The sequence below is a fragment of the Panthera pardus genome, unplaced genomic scaffold, assembly GCF_024362965.1.
Source record: "Panthera pardus isolate Hobbes unplaced genomic scaffold, ASM2436296v1 HiC_scaffold_27, whole genome shotgun sequence".
In the NCBI taxonomy this organism is placed as follows: Eukaryota; Metazoa; Chordata; class Mammalia; order Carnivora; family Felidae; genus Panthera; species Panthera pardus.
This window is the reverse complement of record NW_026526843.1, coordinates 70,493,306-70,510,319: the sequence shown is the minus strand read 5'-3', so window position 1 is coordinate 70,510,319 and position 17,014 is coordinate 70,493,306. Positions and strand designations below refer to the sequence as shown.

Sequence of the window (17,014 nt, the reverse complement as noted above, 5' to 3'; positions counted from 1 at the left end):
GCTTACCCTGATGGTCCTGTGACACACAGAATTCCAGTCTGCATCCCATCTTCCAGCCACCTCTGGTCCCCTGCCTTGCACAGGAAGAAGAAATTCCTGTTCAAGAGAAGGGTCATTTTTCAGCAAAGAAATGTTTAGCTGCCTCCCATCTGCTAGAATTCCCCATACTGTGGACATTTTAAAATGGTAGTCTTCAGGAGCTCCTGGGTGGCTTAGCCAACTGACTCTTGGTTTTGGCTCAGGTCATGATCTTGCAGTTCATGAGTTCAAGCACCACATCAGTCTCCACAGTGGGATTCTCTCTCTCTCTCTCTTTCTCTGCCCCTCCCCTGCTCATGTTCTCTCCCTCTCTCTGTCTCTCTGAAAATAAGTAAACTTAAAAAAAATAATGATAGATAAAATGGTAGTCTTCTGCCACTGGGAGAGGAATAGAAGGAGAATTCTGAAGACTTTTGTGTTGGGCCTCCCTGGTGAGAAAACTTGGGGACAGAAGGGGCTCAGGGATTTTAAAATCATTAAGGTATATACTGCTTCTCCAACATAATCAAATCTTGGGTTGGTCACAAAGAATGTGGGAGCTAGAAGGACCCTTAGAACCACCTGGCCCATTGGTATTCAAACCGAGCTATTCATCAGAATCACCAGAGGTGAAGACTCTATCCCTTAAATTTCTGATTCAGAATATCTGGGGAAGGGCTTGACAATCTCTCTTTCTATTTTTTATGTAAGCCTCATGCCCAGCACGGAGCCCAGCACAGAGCCCAATGCAGAGCCCAACGTGGGCTTGAAATCATAACCATGAGATCAAGACCTGAGCTGAGATCAAGGGGCTTAACCGACTGAGCACCCAGGTGCCCCAATCTATATTTTTAAATATAGATGTACAGCCAGATTTAGGAAGTACTGATATAGTCCAGTGTGCTCATATTACAGATGAGGGAATTGAGGCTTAGAGAGGCATATTTTCAAGGTCATATGGCAACTACTTAACCTGATATTGAAGGCCCTCTATGATCAGTTCTAATCTATATTTTTTCACCCTTAGGGTTGCTATATAAAATACAGAATGCTAGTTACATTTTAATTTCAGACATACTTATACTAAAGTAATTATTCACTGTTTATCTGAAATTTAAATTTAACTGAGTATCCTGTACTCATATTAGTTCAATCTGGCAACTCTAAGCACCCTACACCACAGACCACCTGAATGAACTTTGCCATATGTGTCAGATGTAATTTCTGAATTCCTACTTCTAAGCCTTTTCTTATGCTGTTCTCTATGTCTGGAATACTCATCCCATTATTTCCTCAAATACCACCCATTTTTCAACCTAATTCCACATCTTTCAGATTTCCTTAGTTTTTGAGCTGGTGTTCATCTAGCCTCCTTCTTTCTCTACTTCCACCTCATCATGGTCTATCATGAATGAGAGTTCTTTATCTACTTGGCTTAGCACTCTTGTGGATCATGAACCAGCCCTCTGCCATAGCAGGAACCATATTTGAGTAGAGAGCAATGTGTAAACACATAAGCTCTGGAGTCAGAAGGGTTTTTCTTGAATTTCAGCTCTGCCACTTACCACCTGTGTGACCTTGGGCAAGATTGTTCATATTTTTGGGACCCCGTTTCCCCATCAGTAAAATGGGAATTTTAAGAGTAATTTTTACATAAGGTTGCTGTGAAATCTAAATAAGATGAAACTATGTAAGTACTTAGAACAGAGCTAGTATACAGAAAGCGCTGAATCTATGTTAGCTATTGTTATAAATCACTGTCTCTGTAACCTCAGGATCGAGTACAGAGTAGTGATCAGTAGTTTACTAAATAAATGAATGAATACATGAATATATGATTAAAAGTAAAAAGCCTGGATATAAGGTCCTATACCCTACTGACAGTGGTAAATGCCAATGTGGGCAGTTTTGCACTGAAAATACATGTGCATTAGAAAACTATGTTTCCTCAGGAGAAAGTTTCTGCCCTCAAGGAGCTGCATATAATACCATATTCCTATCTGGGAGAATAAATTGTTTGGAGATTGTTACACAAATGTTTGTCTCTTCTATGCTTCTATTCTCTACAGTAATTATTGGAAATGAAAATCTAGACTGTGCCTTTCACTCTGACCCTACCTTCCAATGGACTGACAAGAAACTTCATTTCCATTGGGCTTTGTTCTTTCCCTCTGTTACAGTGAAATTCATTGATTGAAAGATTGACAAATACTTGGAAATCAAGGGAGAAAAAGATGAGATAGAAATGTCATGTTCTTGGGTGCTTGGGTGGCTCATCAGTTAAGCATCTGACTCTTGATTTCAGTTCAGGTCATAATCTCACAGTTGTGGGATCAAGCCCCACGTTGGGCCCTGAGATGAGCATGGAGCCTGCTTAAGATTCTGTCTCTCCCTCTCTCTCTCTCTGCCTCTCTTCCACTTGCATTCTCTCTCTCTCTCTCTCTCTCTCAACATAAATGCAAACATACAAAAATATGTAAACAGACAAACATTTAGAAAAAAATGCTGTGTTCTATTCATTACTTTTCTGATTCCTCACCATTACTGTTCCCAACAAATGCAGTATTTGAGGGTTCATTGCGTCCTTGGCATTTATTAAAATGAGCATAAAATGAACAGGTAGAGATTGAAATAAAAGGAGATGAGACAGGTGGTTTTCTAGTACAGTGGGATTATCATCTGAAATCACTTATGGCTTTTTTGGAACAAGAACTCAGCATATTGCCTGATATATAATAGGTGCCAAATAAATATTTGTTGAACAAATTACTGAATATTGTTGAATTAAAGATATAGTAGAAATAAATAAATACATAGTGTTTTAAATAAATTAAATGTGGAATAATTCTTCTACCCCTTCTTTCTGCATACCATGTTCTTAGCTGAACCAAAAAAGTGACTGATTAGGCCCTGCCTCAGGAACCCTGCCTGAACTTTGGTGCAAGTGCCATTTGTAGTCACTTTTGTTAGGCTCTTGAGGCTGATAGGAACCTGAGAGGTTAGTTGAGCCAACTTTTCCCTTGTATACATCTAGTGACAGGGAGCTCCCTACTTTATAATATTTGCTATGCTTTTAATCTATGCTATAATCTTTGAATGCTCTGAAAAGCTCTGACTGCTGTATCAATGACAGATCTGGTACTAGAACCTAAACCTCACTATAACCAAAACTATGGTATTCTCCACTGTACTATCCTTGGAATTATAAAGCTATATTTACTCAAAGGTGTTGGGAAAATAACTTTCTTATGGAGCAGGTGACCTAGTTCCAACTCTGAGCCCTTGCATTGACTTGCTGTGTAAAATTCAGTAATCCCTTTTCTTACTTGGCCCTCAGATTCCCTTTTTGCACAATAAGGGTTTTCAAACTGGATGGTCTACAAGACTCAGTTCATATGTTCTAGCATCCTCTAATGCAGTCTAATCAAGATCTCATAATACAGTCGTTCTCAAAGTGTGGCCCAAGAATCCCCAGGGATAACTGAGACCCTTTCCAAGCATCAATGAGGTCTTCACTTTCAAACTCTATATCTGTGGAAGGCAGGATTCTCTTCATATACTTCAACAAAAAACAGCATATCACAGCAGACTGAATGTGGAAACATCTGTAACAACTCAGTTCTCTTCTATTAAGACAGACAGTAAAAAGAATGGCAAAAAAGGTAAAACCATTCTCCTTTTCTCAGTAAATTCATTTTTGCTCCAGAAAATATTGTTATTATTTATAAACTATATTAATAACATGTTCTAGAGAGAAGGAGTAGGATGGTGGCAGAGTAGGAGGAACCTAGGCTCACCTTGTCCCACAGATGCAACTGGGTAACTATAAGTCATCCTAAATACCCCAGAAATCAACCTGAAGACAGACAGAACAAATTCCACAACTAAAGAGGGAGAACAAGCCATTTCTAAGAAAGTAGGAAGTGTGGAGACATGGTTTAGGGGGAGAAATGGAACCTGGTTCTTGCAGAGCAGAAGGACCCATGATGGTGGAGAAGGGCAAGTGAAAGAGAGGAGCACACAGGGGATCCTACAAAGAGAATGTTTTCCCATAGCCACCAACTTGGAAAATGAAAGTGGCTGAATTTCATAAGTTCTTGCAGTCAGTAGGGCTTAAATCCTGGAGTTTTAAAGGTCAGCAGGCTTGGCTGGGATAGATCCCAGAGGGCACGCACTGTTCTTGGAGAGAAGGCAGGCAAACAAACCAGGGACAGTGTGGAAACAGCAATCTGAAGAGTGCCTGGGGTACACAGGGGGGATTATTCACTCCTCTCAGAGTGTGTCCATGAGAGTCAGCATTTATGGATACACCTCTCTGGGAACAAAGTAGCTAGCTGGCAACATTTCCCTCTTCCAACCCTCAGCATAAACACAGAGCCACCTGCAGGAAGCAGCTCAGTGTGGACAATGGCTGCCTAACTTGCTTGCACCAAGCCCCACCCCCCTGATCTCTGAAAGGTCTGCCCCTCTCAGTCAAGCTTGTCTCAGTCTCAGTGATGCCCCACCCCTAAAGACCAGCACAAAGCTCTGCCCATACCATGCCTCTTGAACATAGGGGTTTGCAGGGACTAGTTCCAGTGGAGGTGGTGACCAGTCTTATTTCACAAGCAAACCTGAGCACACCTAGTTAAAAATAAGCCATATTTAGGCCAGGTACCAAACACTGTGCACTGCAGGCAAGGAGACACTCTGCAGATGACTGGCCTGAAAGACAGAACAGCCAAAACACAACAGCAGAGCCACATTGGAGGCACTCACTGAATCACCAAGTCTTGGGCACTACGTGACCTTTCTTCTTAGCCCATTATGTTCAGGAGAAGGAGACATAACTGATTTTTGTAGCACAGAGAAGGCAGAGACTTATACAAAATGTGAAGATGGAGGGATTTATTCCAAATGAAAGAAAAAGATAAGGCAACAGCCAGATATAGAAACAAAATAAATATAAGTAACATGCCTGATGAACTATTTAAAGCAACAATCAAAAGGATACTCATTGTGCTTGACAAAAGAATTGAAAACATCAGTGAGACACCACAGAAATAAAAGAGTTAAAAAAGAATCAGAGATGAATTCAGTTAACAAGATTAGAAACATGCTTTATGGACTCAACAGCAGGTGGGAAGAAGTAGAGAAACAAATTAATGACCTAGAAGACAAACTAATGAAAAGCAATGAAGCTGAATGAAAGAGAAGAAATATGAAACACTAGAATAGACAGGGAATTTGGTGGCTCCATCAAATGTAGTAACATTTGTATTATAGGAGTCCCAGAAGAACAGAAAGAAAAGGGGACAGAAAAATTATTTGGGAAAAAATAGCTGAAAACTTCCCTAATTTGGGGGAATAGACATACAGATACAGAGGGCACAGAAAACTCCGTTCAAAATCAACAAAGGCAGACCCACACCAAGACACATTGTAATTAAATTGGAAAAATATAGTGATAAAGAAAAAAATCTTAAAAGCAAGACCAAAAAAGTGATTAACTTACAAGGGAAGCCCCACAAGGCTAGCAGGGGATTTTTTTAGCCAAAACTTTCCAAGTCAGAAAGGAGTGGCATGATATATTCTAAGTACTGAATGGAAAAAATCTGCAACCAAGAATATTCTATCTGCAAGGCTAGCATTCAGAATAGAAGGAGAGATGAAGAGTTTCCTAGACAAACTAAAGGAGTTCATGACCACAAAGTCATACCTGTAATAAATATTCAAGGGGACACTTTAAGTGGAAAGGAGAAATGAAAAGTGAGAATACAAAGGCAGAAAACACAAAAGCAGCAAAAGTGAATATTTCCATAAAAAAATCAGTCAAGGAACTCACAAAAAAGGATATAAACTTTAATAACAGATACCTAAAACATGGGGAGGACAGGAGTAAAGAATGGGTCCAAACTTAAATGATCATCAACTTAATATAAACTACTATTTGCAGAAGAGGTTAAATACAAACCTAATGGTAACCACATATCAAAAATCACTAATAAGCATGCAACGAATAAAAAGAAAGAAATCCAAGTATATCACTAAAGAAAATCAGCAAAACATGAAAGAGAGAGACAAGCAAAGAACAGAGAAAATCTACAGAAACAACCACAAAACAAGTAATAAAATGGCAATAAATACATATCTGTCAATAGCTACTTTGAATGTAAATGGACTAAATACTCCAATCAAAAGACATAGGATGAAGGGTTCCTGGGTGGCTCAGTTGGTTGATCATCCAACTCTTCATTTTGGTCAAGTCATGATCCCAGGGTCATGAGATCAAGCCCTGCATCAGGCTCCACACTGAGCATGGAGCCTGCTTAAGATTCTCTCCCTCTGTCTCTTCCTCTGTCTCTTTCTTTCCCCCTCTTCCCTGCTTGTTGGTGCTCTCTCTCTCTAAAAATTATTTTTAAGGGGCGCCTGGGTGGCTCAGTCGGTTGGGTGTCCGACTTCAGCTCAGGTCACAATCTCGCAGTCCGTGAGTTCGAGCCCTACGTCAGGCTCTGGGCTGATGGCTCAGAGCCTGGAGCCTGCTTCCGATTCTGTGTCTCTCTCTCTCTCTGCCCCTCCCCCATTCATGCTCTGTCTCTCTCTGTCTCAAAAATACATAAACGTTAAAAAAAATTAAAAAAAATAATAACAATTATTTTTAAAAAGACATAGGGCAGCAGAATCATAAAATAAACAAGCCTAAAGGAGACTCACTTTAGACAAAAAGACACCTGCAGATTGAAAGTGAGGCATGGAGAAACATTTACCATGCAAATGGATATTAAAAGAAAGCCAGAGTAGCAATACTTATATTGGATAAACTAGACATTAAAACAAAGACTGTAAGAAAAGACAAAGAAGAGCAATATATAATAATAAAGGGGACAATCCAAGAAGAAGATACAACAATTGTAAATATTTATGCATGCAATATGGGAACACTTAAATATAAAACACCATTAATAAGAAACATAAAGTAACTAATAGATAACAATACAATAATAGTAGAAGACTTTAACACCCCACTCAAATCAATGGACAGAATAGAAAATCAGAAAGGAAACAAAGTCTTTGAATGACACACTGAAACAGATGGACTTAACAAATATATTCAGAAGATTCCATCCTAAAACAACAGAATACACATTCTTTTCAAGAGCACAAGGAACTTTCTCCAGAATAGATCACATGTTAGGCCATGAAATAGGCCTCAACAAACATAAAAATATTGAAGTCATACCATGCATCCTTTCTGACCTCAACGGTATAAAACTAGAAGTCAATCATGAGGAAAAATCTGGAAAGGCCACAAATACCTGAAGGTTAAATAACATGCTACTAAACAATGAATGGGTTAACCAGGAAACAAAGAAATAAATAAAAAAAATACATTGAAATAAATGAAAATGATAACACAATGGTCTGAAACTTTTGAGATACAGCAAAAACAGTCCTAATAGGGAAGGATATAGCAATATAGGCCTACCACACAAAGCAAGACAGATCCCAAACAACCTAACCTTATACCTAAAGGAGAAAAAGAACAACAAAGGAAGCCTAAAACCAGCAGAAAGAAGGAAATATTAAAGATTAGAGCAGAAATAAATGATATTGAAACTAAAAACAACAGTGGAACAGATCAATTAAACCAAGAGCTGGTTCTTTGAAAAAATTAATAAAATTGATAAACTTCTAGCCAGAAGTTTATCACAAACGAGAGAGGAGAAATAACAACGAACAGCACAGAAATGCACACAATTCTAAGAGAAAATTATGAAAAACTATATGCTAACAAAACGGACAATCTAGAAGAATGGGATGAATTCCTAGAAACATATAAACTACCAAAACTGAAACAGGAAGAAGTAGAACATTTGAGCAGACCTGCAAAGAAATTGAATTAGTAATCAAAAAACTCCCAACAAACCAAAGTCCAGGGCCAGATGGCTTCATAGGCCAATTCTACCAAACATTTAAAGAAGATTTAATACTTATTCTTCTAAAACTATTCCAAAAATTTAAAAAGTAAAGAAAACTTCCAACATCATTCTATAGGGCCACCATTACCTTGATACCCAAACCAGATAAAGACACCAGAAAAAAAAAAAAAAAAGAGTCTACAGGCCAGTATCTCTGTGAACATAGATGCAAAAAATCCCCAACAGAATACTAACAAACCAAATCCAACAATACATTAAAAAAAATAATTCATCAGAATCAAGTGGGATTTATTCCTGGGTTGCAAATTTCCTTTAATGTTCACAAATCAATCAGTGTGATACATCACATTAATAAGAGAAAGGGTAAGAACTATATGATCATTTCAATATTTGCATAAAAAGCACTTGATAAAGTATGACATGCATTCATGATAAAAAAAATAACCCTCAACAAAGTAGGTTTAGAGGGAACATATCACAACATAATAAAGGCCACATATGAAAAAACCACAGCTAACATCATCCTTAATGGGGAAAAACAGAGCTTTTCCCTTAAAGTTATGAATAAGACAAGGATGTCCACTCACCACATTTATTCAACATAGTATTGCAAATTCTAGCCACAGCAATCAGACAACAAAAAGAAATAAAAGGCATCCAAATTGGCAAAGAAGTAAAACTCTCACTATCTGCAGATGACATGATAGTACATATATAAAACCCAAAAGACTCCATCAAAAAATTGCTAGAACTGATATACAAATTCAGTAATATCCCAGGATACAATATCAATGGATAGAAATCTGTTGCATTTCCATACACCAATAATAAAGCAGCAGAAAGCGCCATTAAAGAATCAATCCCATCTACAATTACACCAAAAGCAATAAGATACCTAGGAATAAACCTAACCAAAGAATTGAAAGACCTGTATTCTGGGAATTATAAAACACTGATGAAAGAAATTGAAGATGACACAAAGAAATGGAATGACATTCCTTGCTTATGATTTGGAAGAGCAAATATGGTTAAAATGTCTCCTACCTAAAGCAATCTACATGTTTAATTCAGTCCTTATCAAAACACCAGCAGCATTTTTCAGAGAGCTAGAACAAACAATCCTAAAATTTTTGTGGGACCACAAAAGACCCTGAATAGCCAAAGCAATCTTCAAAGATAAAAGAAAAGCTTGAAGTATGACAATTCTGGATTTCAAGTTATATTACAAAGCTATAGTAATCAAAACAGTATGGTACTGGCACAAAAATAGACACGCGGATCAATAGAACAGGATAGAAAACCCAGAAGTGGTTTTCTTTTATATGGTTAACTAATCTTCAACAAAGCAAGAAAGAATATCCAACAGGAAAAGACATTCTCTTCAACAACTGGTGTTGGGAAACTGGACATATTCATGCAAAAGAATGAAACTGGATGGCTTTCTTACACCATAAAAAATAAATTCAAAGTGGACTAAGGATCTAAATGTGAAACCTGAAACCATAAAAATCCTAGAGAGAGCACGGGCAGTAAGATCCCTGACATCAGCCATATCAACATTTTTTAAAGATATGTCTCCTGAGCCAGGGAAATAAAAGCAAAAATAAACTGCACAGTGAAGAAAACCATCAACAAAACTAAAAGGCAATCTATGGATTGAGAGACGATATTTGTAAATGATATATCCAACAAAGGGTTAGTATCCAAAATATATAAGGAATGTATACAAATCAATACCCAAAAAACAATCCCATGAAAAATGGGCAGAAGAAATGAACAGACATTCCTCAAAGAAGACATCCAGATGGCCAACAGCCACATGAAAGGATTCTCAACATCACTCATTATCAGGCAAATTTAAATCAAAACTACAATGCAATATCACCTCACACCTGTCAGAATGGCCAATATCAACAACACAAGAAACAACACGTGTTGGTGAGGATGTGGAGAAAGGGGGATCCTCTTGTACTGTTGGTGAGAATGCAAAGTGGTGCAGCCACTGTGGAAAACAGTATGGAGGTTCCTCAAAAAGTGAGAAATAGAACTACCCTATGCCCTAGCAATCACACTACTGGATATTTACCCAAAGAATACAAAAATACTAATTCAAAGAGATACCTGAACCCTTATGTTTGTAGCAGCATTGTTTACAAGAGACAAAATGTGGAAGCAGCTCAAGTGCCCACTGATAAATGAATGGATAAAGTGGTATATATATACAATGGAATATTATTCAGCCATTAAAAAATGAAATCTTGCCATTTGCAAGGACGTGGATAGAGTTAGAGTATAATGCTAAGAAAAATAAGTCAGTCAGAGTAAGAAAAATACCATATGATTTCACTTATATGTGGAATTTAAGAAATGAAACAAATGAGCAAAGAGAAAGAAAAGAAAGCAAGAGAGAAAGTGCGTGCGTGCGCAAGAGAGAAACCGAGAAAACTCAAAACTATAAGGAATAAACTGATGGTTATCCAAGAGGAGATTGTTGGGGGGGTGGGTTAAATAGATGATAGTGATTAAGGAGTGCACTTGCTGTGATGAGCACTAAGTGATATATGGAACTATTGAATAATTCATACACCTAAAACTAATATAACACTGTATGTTAATTATGCCAGAATTAAAATAAAATAAAATAAAATAAAAATATGCTCTAAAATATGTCATTTATGTTAATGTGTCTGATTTTAAGCATGTTTTTTAAAAAACTTAAAAAAATTTTTACTTAGAGAGAGAGAACGTGGGCAGGGGAGGGGCTGCGAGAGAAGGACAGAGAGAATCCCATGGAGGCTCCACACTCAGTACGGAGCCTGAGGCGGAGCTCCATCCCAGGACTGCGAGATCACGCCCTGATCCAAAATCAAGAGCCAGATGTTCAACCTACTGAGCTACCCTGGCGCCCTTAAGCATGTTTTTTGAAATAAATAAGTAAATCAATGAACATTAAATATCTCTGTTTTGGTTTCTAATGTGGTAGATATCCATAGATATAACCCACACAAATAAAATTTCTGGTCTTTAGTAACTTAATAGTGGAGAGGGGTCTGGAGAGCAGCAAGTTTGAGAGTCACTGTTCTAGTATGTTTCTGACTTCTGTCTTCATTTGGTACAGCCTTCTCCCTCCAATGGTTCCAACTGTGATCTGCTCAATATCCAGCAGAAAGATGGACACAATTACCTTGAGAGGTATGCCATTCTTCCTAATTTACAGGTCTCAACCATACAAAGCTTCTCTTCTCCTTCATTTTAGTTCCTTGGCATGGACTGGTGATTCGGGCCTTAGACAAAGCACCCCATAATAGGCAGTGCCAGCTCCTGGGTAAGAAAATAAAGCAGCTGGCCCAGTGAGTGTTAATGTGATAGATAGCCTCCCTACTTGTCTGCCTGCCCTGATTGTTGCACTTTCTATACCCCCCCCGACCACCTTCCCCGACTTTCTCCCAATTCTCCCCGCCTCCCCCACCATCAAAAAAAAAAAAAAGCAGGCTTTGTGCCTGGTATGCTGTTCCTGGGAAGTATTGGATGTGAGGTAAGGGAGGCTCTGCCTGATTCAGAGCCTCTATGGGATGTGGGAGGCAGAGGGAGGAAAGAGAGGAGGGAGGATTCATGTTAACTGAAAGAATCCAGTACGTGTCAGGTTCTTCATGTCCCTTCTTCCTTAATGATAAGGCTGAGAGGTGAGTAGGGATCTTTATCCTCATCCTCATATTACAGCCAGGGAAACAGGGTCCTAGAGAGAAAGTGACTTGCCTCGGGTAGTCACACAACAGAAAAGTAGCTGGGCTTGGATTTGAATTCAGGTCTGGATGATGCCAAATCAATGTACCTTCTGTTTTACCAGAAGGAGGGAGAGTCAGGAACATCCAGGACAGGCAGAGAGAGCAAGGGAACTAATATCTATTAAACACTTATGATGTGCTGAGCATGCTAAATATAAGTGAATGTTATCTCACTGACTCCCAGCAGTCGTCCCCTTACATAAACAGTGAATCCGGAGTTTACAGATGAAGGAACACATTTTGAGAAGTGAAGTTTTCCTAAGGGAGCACTGCTAGAAGGTAACAAACCAGTATTCAAATCTAAGTCTGTCTGGTTCCAAAGCCTGGGCTTCTTCAATAATAACAAATAACATTTATTGAGAATTTACTTTATGCCAGGCACTATACTAAATATATACTAAATGCTTTAACTCATTTTTATAGGTGGGGAAGGGATACTGTAAATGATAAGAAAAGATGAGAGATCAGTTATCGCAACCTCCCTAGAGGACAAATGGGGAAACCGAGAGCCACAGAGTAAGTTGTATCAAGAGCTGGAGAGATTCTCATAGACTCTTGGGACGAACCTCTGAACCAAACCATTAATGAGGAAAGTCCTCAAAGATAGGCAGAGGCATCCTCAAAGGGTCCCAGGATTTGGTCCTTTGCCTAACCAGCTGGGGTCTCTGAAGGGGAAGTGAAGCCAAGGGAAATAAGTTATTCTGGGCCTTGTGATGACACATGTCTCCAGAGACCCACTCCTGGCCCTTTGCCATCGAGTTCCTAGGAGCCTTCTGGCTGCCAGCCATAGCACTCTGCCTGCTGAGTCTTGAGGGAGGGGAGAATAACCACTTCTTAATGGTTTCCTGCCCATAAAGCCTCTGGAACTGTCTAGTGCTAACTTTATTTTTACTGAAAGAACTGACTTCAGTGTATTCAGGAGTTTCAAGTTCAGATTCCAGGCTAAACATAATCTGGAGGTTTCTGAGCATGGGAGTAGATAAAGGAGGGAAGCCACCATCTCCTCAGATGTTCAGAAAAGGGCTTACACCTAGGTTATCAAGCTGGGAGAGAGAGAACTATGATGGCCTGAGGCGAGCAGATCAAGAAATGGCCCTTTTGGGCTCAGATTCTCTTTGGAACGTTACCTGATTTCTTATGGGCAACATGGGAGTTCTGAGGGGAGCTTGCAATTGTTGTTCAGAATGCAATTTCTTCTTGAGTCACCCTGTACCTAACCCCAAACAGAAGTCACACAAAAGACTTGAGGCTTAGATAACTGTGACTCTGCCTTTCATTGCACAGCCAGGAAAACTGAAGTCCAGAAAGAAAGGTGCCACCTTAAAGTGCCAGTGTGATTCATGATCCTTAACTTTAAAGTGGGGATGGAGAATGACCTATTGATCAAGGGCCCAGAGTCTCCTGTCTGAGAGTTTCCTAGGCTCATACCTTTTCCCCTTCCATCAAATGCCTTCATACTTGCCTGGGTCTTGCCCAGGTTGCAGGCTCCCCTTCCTGGGCTCTTTGCCCGGAACTCTTTCCACAACTCCTGTGTGGTCTTGGTTGTACCTAGAGACCCCAAGTGAGAGCTTGTGTGTCATTCAGCAGAAGACAAGTAGGCATGCATGCCAGCGTGCAGGTGGCAGGAGTGACAGGTGAGCTGGCAGGCAGGCTGGACATGCCAGGCTTGGGAACTGTAATGTTTAAGGAATTTCAACTGGCATTGGTCTCCCAGCCAACTGGTTAACGGTGCCGAGTTTGAATCAATGACCCGCCTCCTGGTCCCTCCTCCTTAGCTAGCCTCTCTCTCCCTCCCTCTCTACTTCCCTCCCTGGGGCCCTTGGGAAGCAGGAGGCTGCTGAAGAGGAGGCAAGCTGAGCTCAGGCCAGCCACTGCTTTCTGTCTCTCCCTCCGCTGGTATGGCTGATGGAGTACAGGGCCAGGGCTGATTCTCATGGAGGCCCAAATCCCTTCTAGTCTAGTCCCTAGAGACAAAGAGGCCTGTGCCCAGCAGAGCTCTGCTGGACCCTGACAGCTCCCCACACCCCACCATGCCTCTACTGGACGTTTTCTGGGCTTGCTTCAGGAAAGTGAAGGTAAGTGGCTGCCCAGACCCAGCCTGCTCCACTGCTTAGAGGGGAAGGAGGGAGCTGGGGACCACTGTGTGCCGCTGGAAGGCAGATGGACTTCTGAGACTACCTTGGAGCTAGAAAGAATTGGATTCAAGTCTTACTTTTGTCACTTAACCAGCTCTATAAATATCTGCTGTTTTCCCATAAAAATAAGTAGGCTAGCTGGCCCTTTATCATAAAACTTGCCTGTGTTTGCATCCCAGACCTTGCCACAAAGGAAATATTCTTAACTTCTATTAGCCTCAGTTTCCTCAGATTTAAAATGAAGATAATAGTGGCAATAACCTTATAGGGTGATGAGGTTGGTGTTATTGTTCCTATACTAAATGTATGTGAATAAAAGAGATATGTGTGTGAAGATCCTAGCGTGATGCCTCATATATAACATCCATACTATTACCATTAGTAATGGTATTTATTATGATTATTAGTGGTACTATTATTATGATTATTATTACTAATTTCCATCACATATATCAAGCACCTACTCTGTACTAGGCACTATAGGAGTCACACAAATACAAAAAGGACATGGCTTCTGTTCTCAAAGAGGAGGTAAGAAAAGTGACTGATCTTTATCAAGCACCTACTATATGCTAGACACTGCTAGATAGTCGGTCAATAAATATTTGTTGAGTGCCTACTATATCCTGGACATGGGTGATACATGAGCACAACAGGACCCACAAGGATGTTCAGGGCATGATTTCTGCTCTCAACATCCTAGGGACTGATATTTATTTACTATCTGTTATGCACCAGACATAGGCACTTTCAATACATCAACTGTGGTGGTAATCTTTACCAAAACCCATTGTTTTCCTGTTTTTATAGATGAGGAAGGGACACTATAAACAATTAAGGAAGGTCACTCAGATATGACTGGTAGAGCTGGGATCTGAACTCCTAAGTCCATATTTCTCTTGATACTATGTGGCATTCCACAGTTTAATTCAGTAGGGAAACTTTTAAATAACTAGCCTGACTATTAAATATGGTGAAGGGAGGCCTGGGACCCTTGGAAGGAAAGATCACTTCCACCAGAAGCGACTTGGAAAGGTTTCACAGGAGGTCACATTTGGGCTGAGCCTGAGGCTTGAAGGAAGAGAAGACTTTGTCAGTCTAAAAAGGGGGGAAGGGCATTCCAGGCATGCCTGGCAGAGGGAACTTTGTGAGCAAGAGTCTGGAGGCAGTCAAGTGGTGGTGAGTTGGGGGGAGGGCTTGTTTTGTGATGTGTCTCATACAGGGTTTGAGTGGAGAGGAACTAGAGAGGGGAAATTAGGCTGCCTCCCATAGGGTTTGGAATTGATCCATGGGTCCATGGTCTTTACCTACAGGGGTACCTAAATGAGATTTTCACTCATCTGTGGTGAAATGGGATAAAAGTATTGATAATGTAATGCAGTTTTCAGAAAGCTAAATTAATTCACCTCAAAAGACTATTCTTTATTTGGAGATTATTATGTCCTTCTAATGGGATGGGGTCCAGGAGTGAGAGATTTTTAAAATATCTGCCCTTAGCAACATAAAAAGTTTGTAACACTCTGTTCCTTTATTTATTTATTTATTTATTTATTTATTTATTTAAAACATTGTCTTTCTCATCTATGAAATTCCAAAGTCTAGAGACTGTTGTTTTAAGGGATAAGGAGGATTTCAGTAAAGTAGGGATACATTTAAGTGGGCACTTTTTTTTTTTTTTAAATTTTTTTTTTATTTTTGGGACAGAGAGAGACAGAGCATGAACTGGGGAGGGGCAGAGAGAGAGGGAGACACAGAATCGGAAACAGGCTCCAGGCTCTGAGCCATCAGCCCAGAGCCTGACGCGGGGCTCGAACTCACGGACCGCGAGATCGTGACCTGGCTGAAGTCGGACGCTTAACCGACTGCGCCACCCAGGCGCCCCGAAGTGGGCACTTTTAAGAAACCTACTCCAGCAGCCTTCAATTCCAGTGTGGAAGAGCCCAAGTGGTGACACAGCATCATGAAGGTGGCTGAGATGGAAGTGAGGGTGGATAGGGAGGAGATGATGAGAGATGGGTCTAATGATAAAGACAAAGCAGGGTGGAAGCAAAAGCACCTATGAAATTTGACACCCGATTGGCACCACTGTTCACTACTCTGGCTAACCACTCTGGGTACTTGGAAAGGATTTAAATCACTTTGCACTTATTACCTCAGTCTTTCAGACTCCCAGCAAACACTTCGTACCCATGCCAGCCTTTTAGACATTTTGTGAGTAGCAGAGCCCCCCAAAAGGCTTGGACACCTCTATCCTAGGTCCCCAACACTAGCACACACGGACACATTCACTCATGCATGTCCACAAACACAGGATGTACACGTGTATGTGTTTATAGTTACATGCACATACGCATAGACACACCATTCAAGTGCACACACACAAATATCAAGACAAACACATTCAAATGCACACACACACAGAGATAGTGCATATCCACAATCATGTAAACTCACACACACATGCCTGCATTCACATACAGAGATAGGCACACATGTACACAAATAAATACCCTCCCATGTACAAGCAGGCAGGCACACATAGACCTAGGCATATACACAAAATTGTGTAGACATACAAAAGTATGCACATGGCACAAAGGCACATGTGCATGCATGCACACACACAGGGCTGTTGCAGATGTGAATCAACATGTGGCTATATCTCAGGGCTAAGAGGCAGCTTGCCAAACTCACATACATGCTACTTTTCCAATGCTGCTGCTTTGAGGCCCCAGTCAGATAAGCAGGGCTTCTGAGCTTATAAACCCAGGCAAGGGTACGCGCTGCTATGGGCCACCCTCCCTTTCTGAGCCAGGCCCCCTTGTAAGCAATTGCACGGCTGTGGGAAAGCTGATGGCAGGCAGGGGCATGGCTGTGGCAGAGTCTTTCATAGTTGAAAAGGGTCTTTCAGATCATCTCATTCAACCTTCTTGTGGTCCTAATGGAGAAACGAAGCTGCCTACCATCCCACACCATATGGAGCTCTCCAACAACTGAAGAAGTATGAGAAGAGGGATGCAGAGAAACTTAGTCCTGAATTCCACCCCTCTGACACACACACACACACACAACACACACACACACACACACACACACACACACACACACACACACTGGATGTGTGCCTTTGAGCAAGTCCTCTCTGAGCCTCAGTTTT

At 40.6% G+C, this 17,014-nt stretch overlaps 1 protein-coding gene across 1 annotated transcript in view; it reads left to right on the top strand.

The window, feature by feature from the left end:
- Positions 1-13,628: 13,628 nt before the first annotated feature.
- STARD8 (StAR related lipid transfer domain containing 8) overlaps positions 13,629-17,014 on the top strand; it is an 84,721-nt gene continuing 81,335 nt past the window's right edge. Inside the window, exon 1 of the mRNA XM_019428589.2 lies at positions 13,629-13,797. Coding sequence (XP_019284134.2) covers positions 13,753-13,797 — 45 coding nt within the window. The 5' untranslated portion in view covers positions 13,629-13,752. The remainder of the gene's footprint in view (positions 13,798-17,014) is intronic.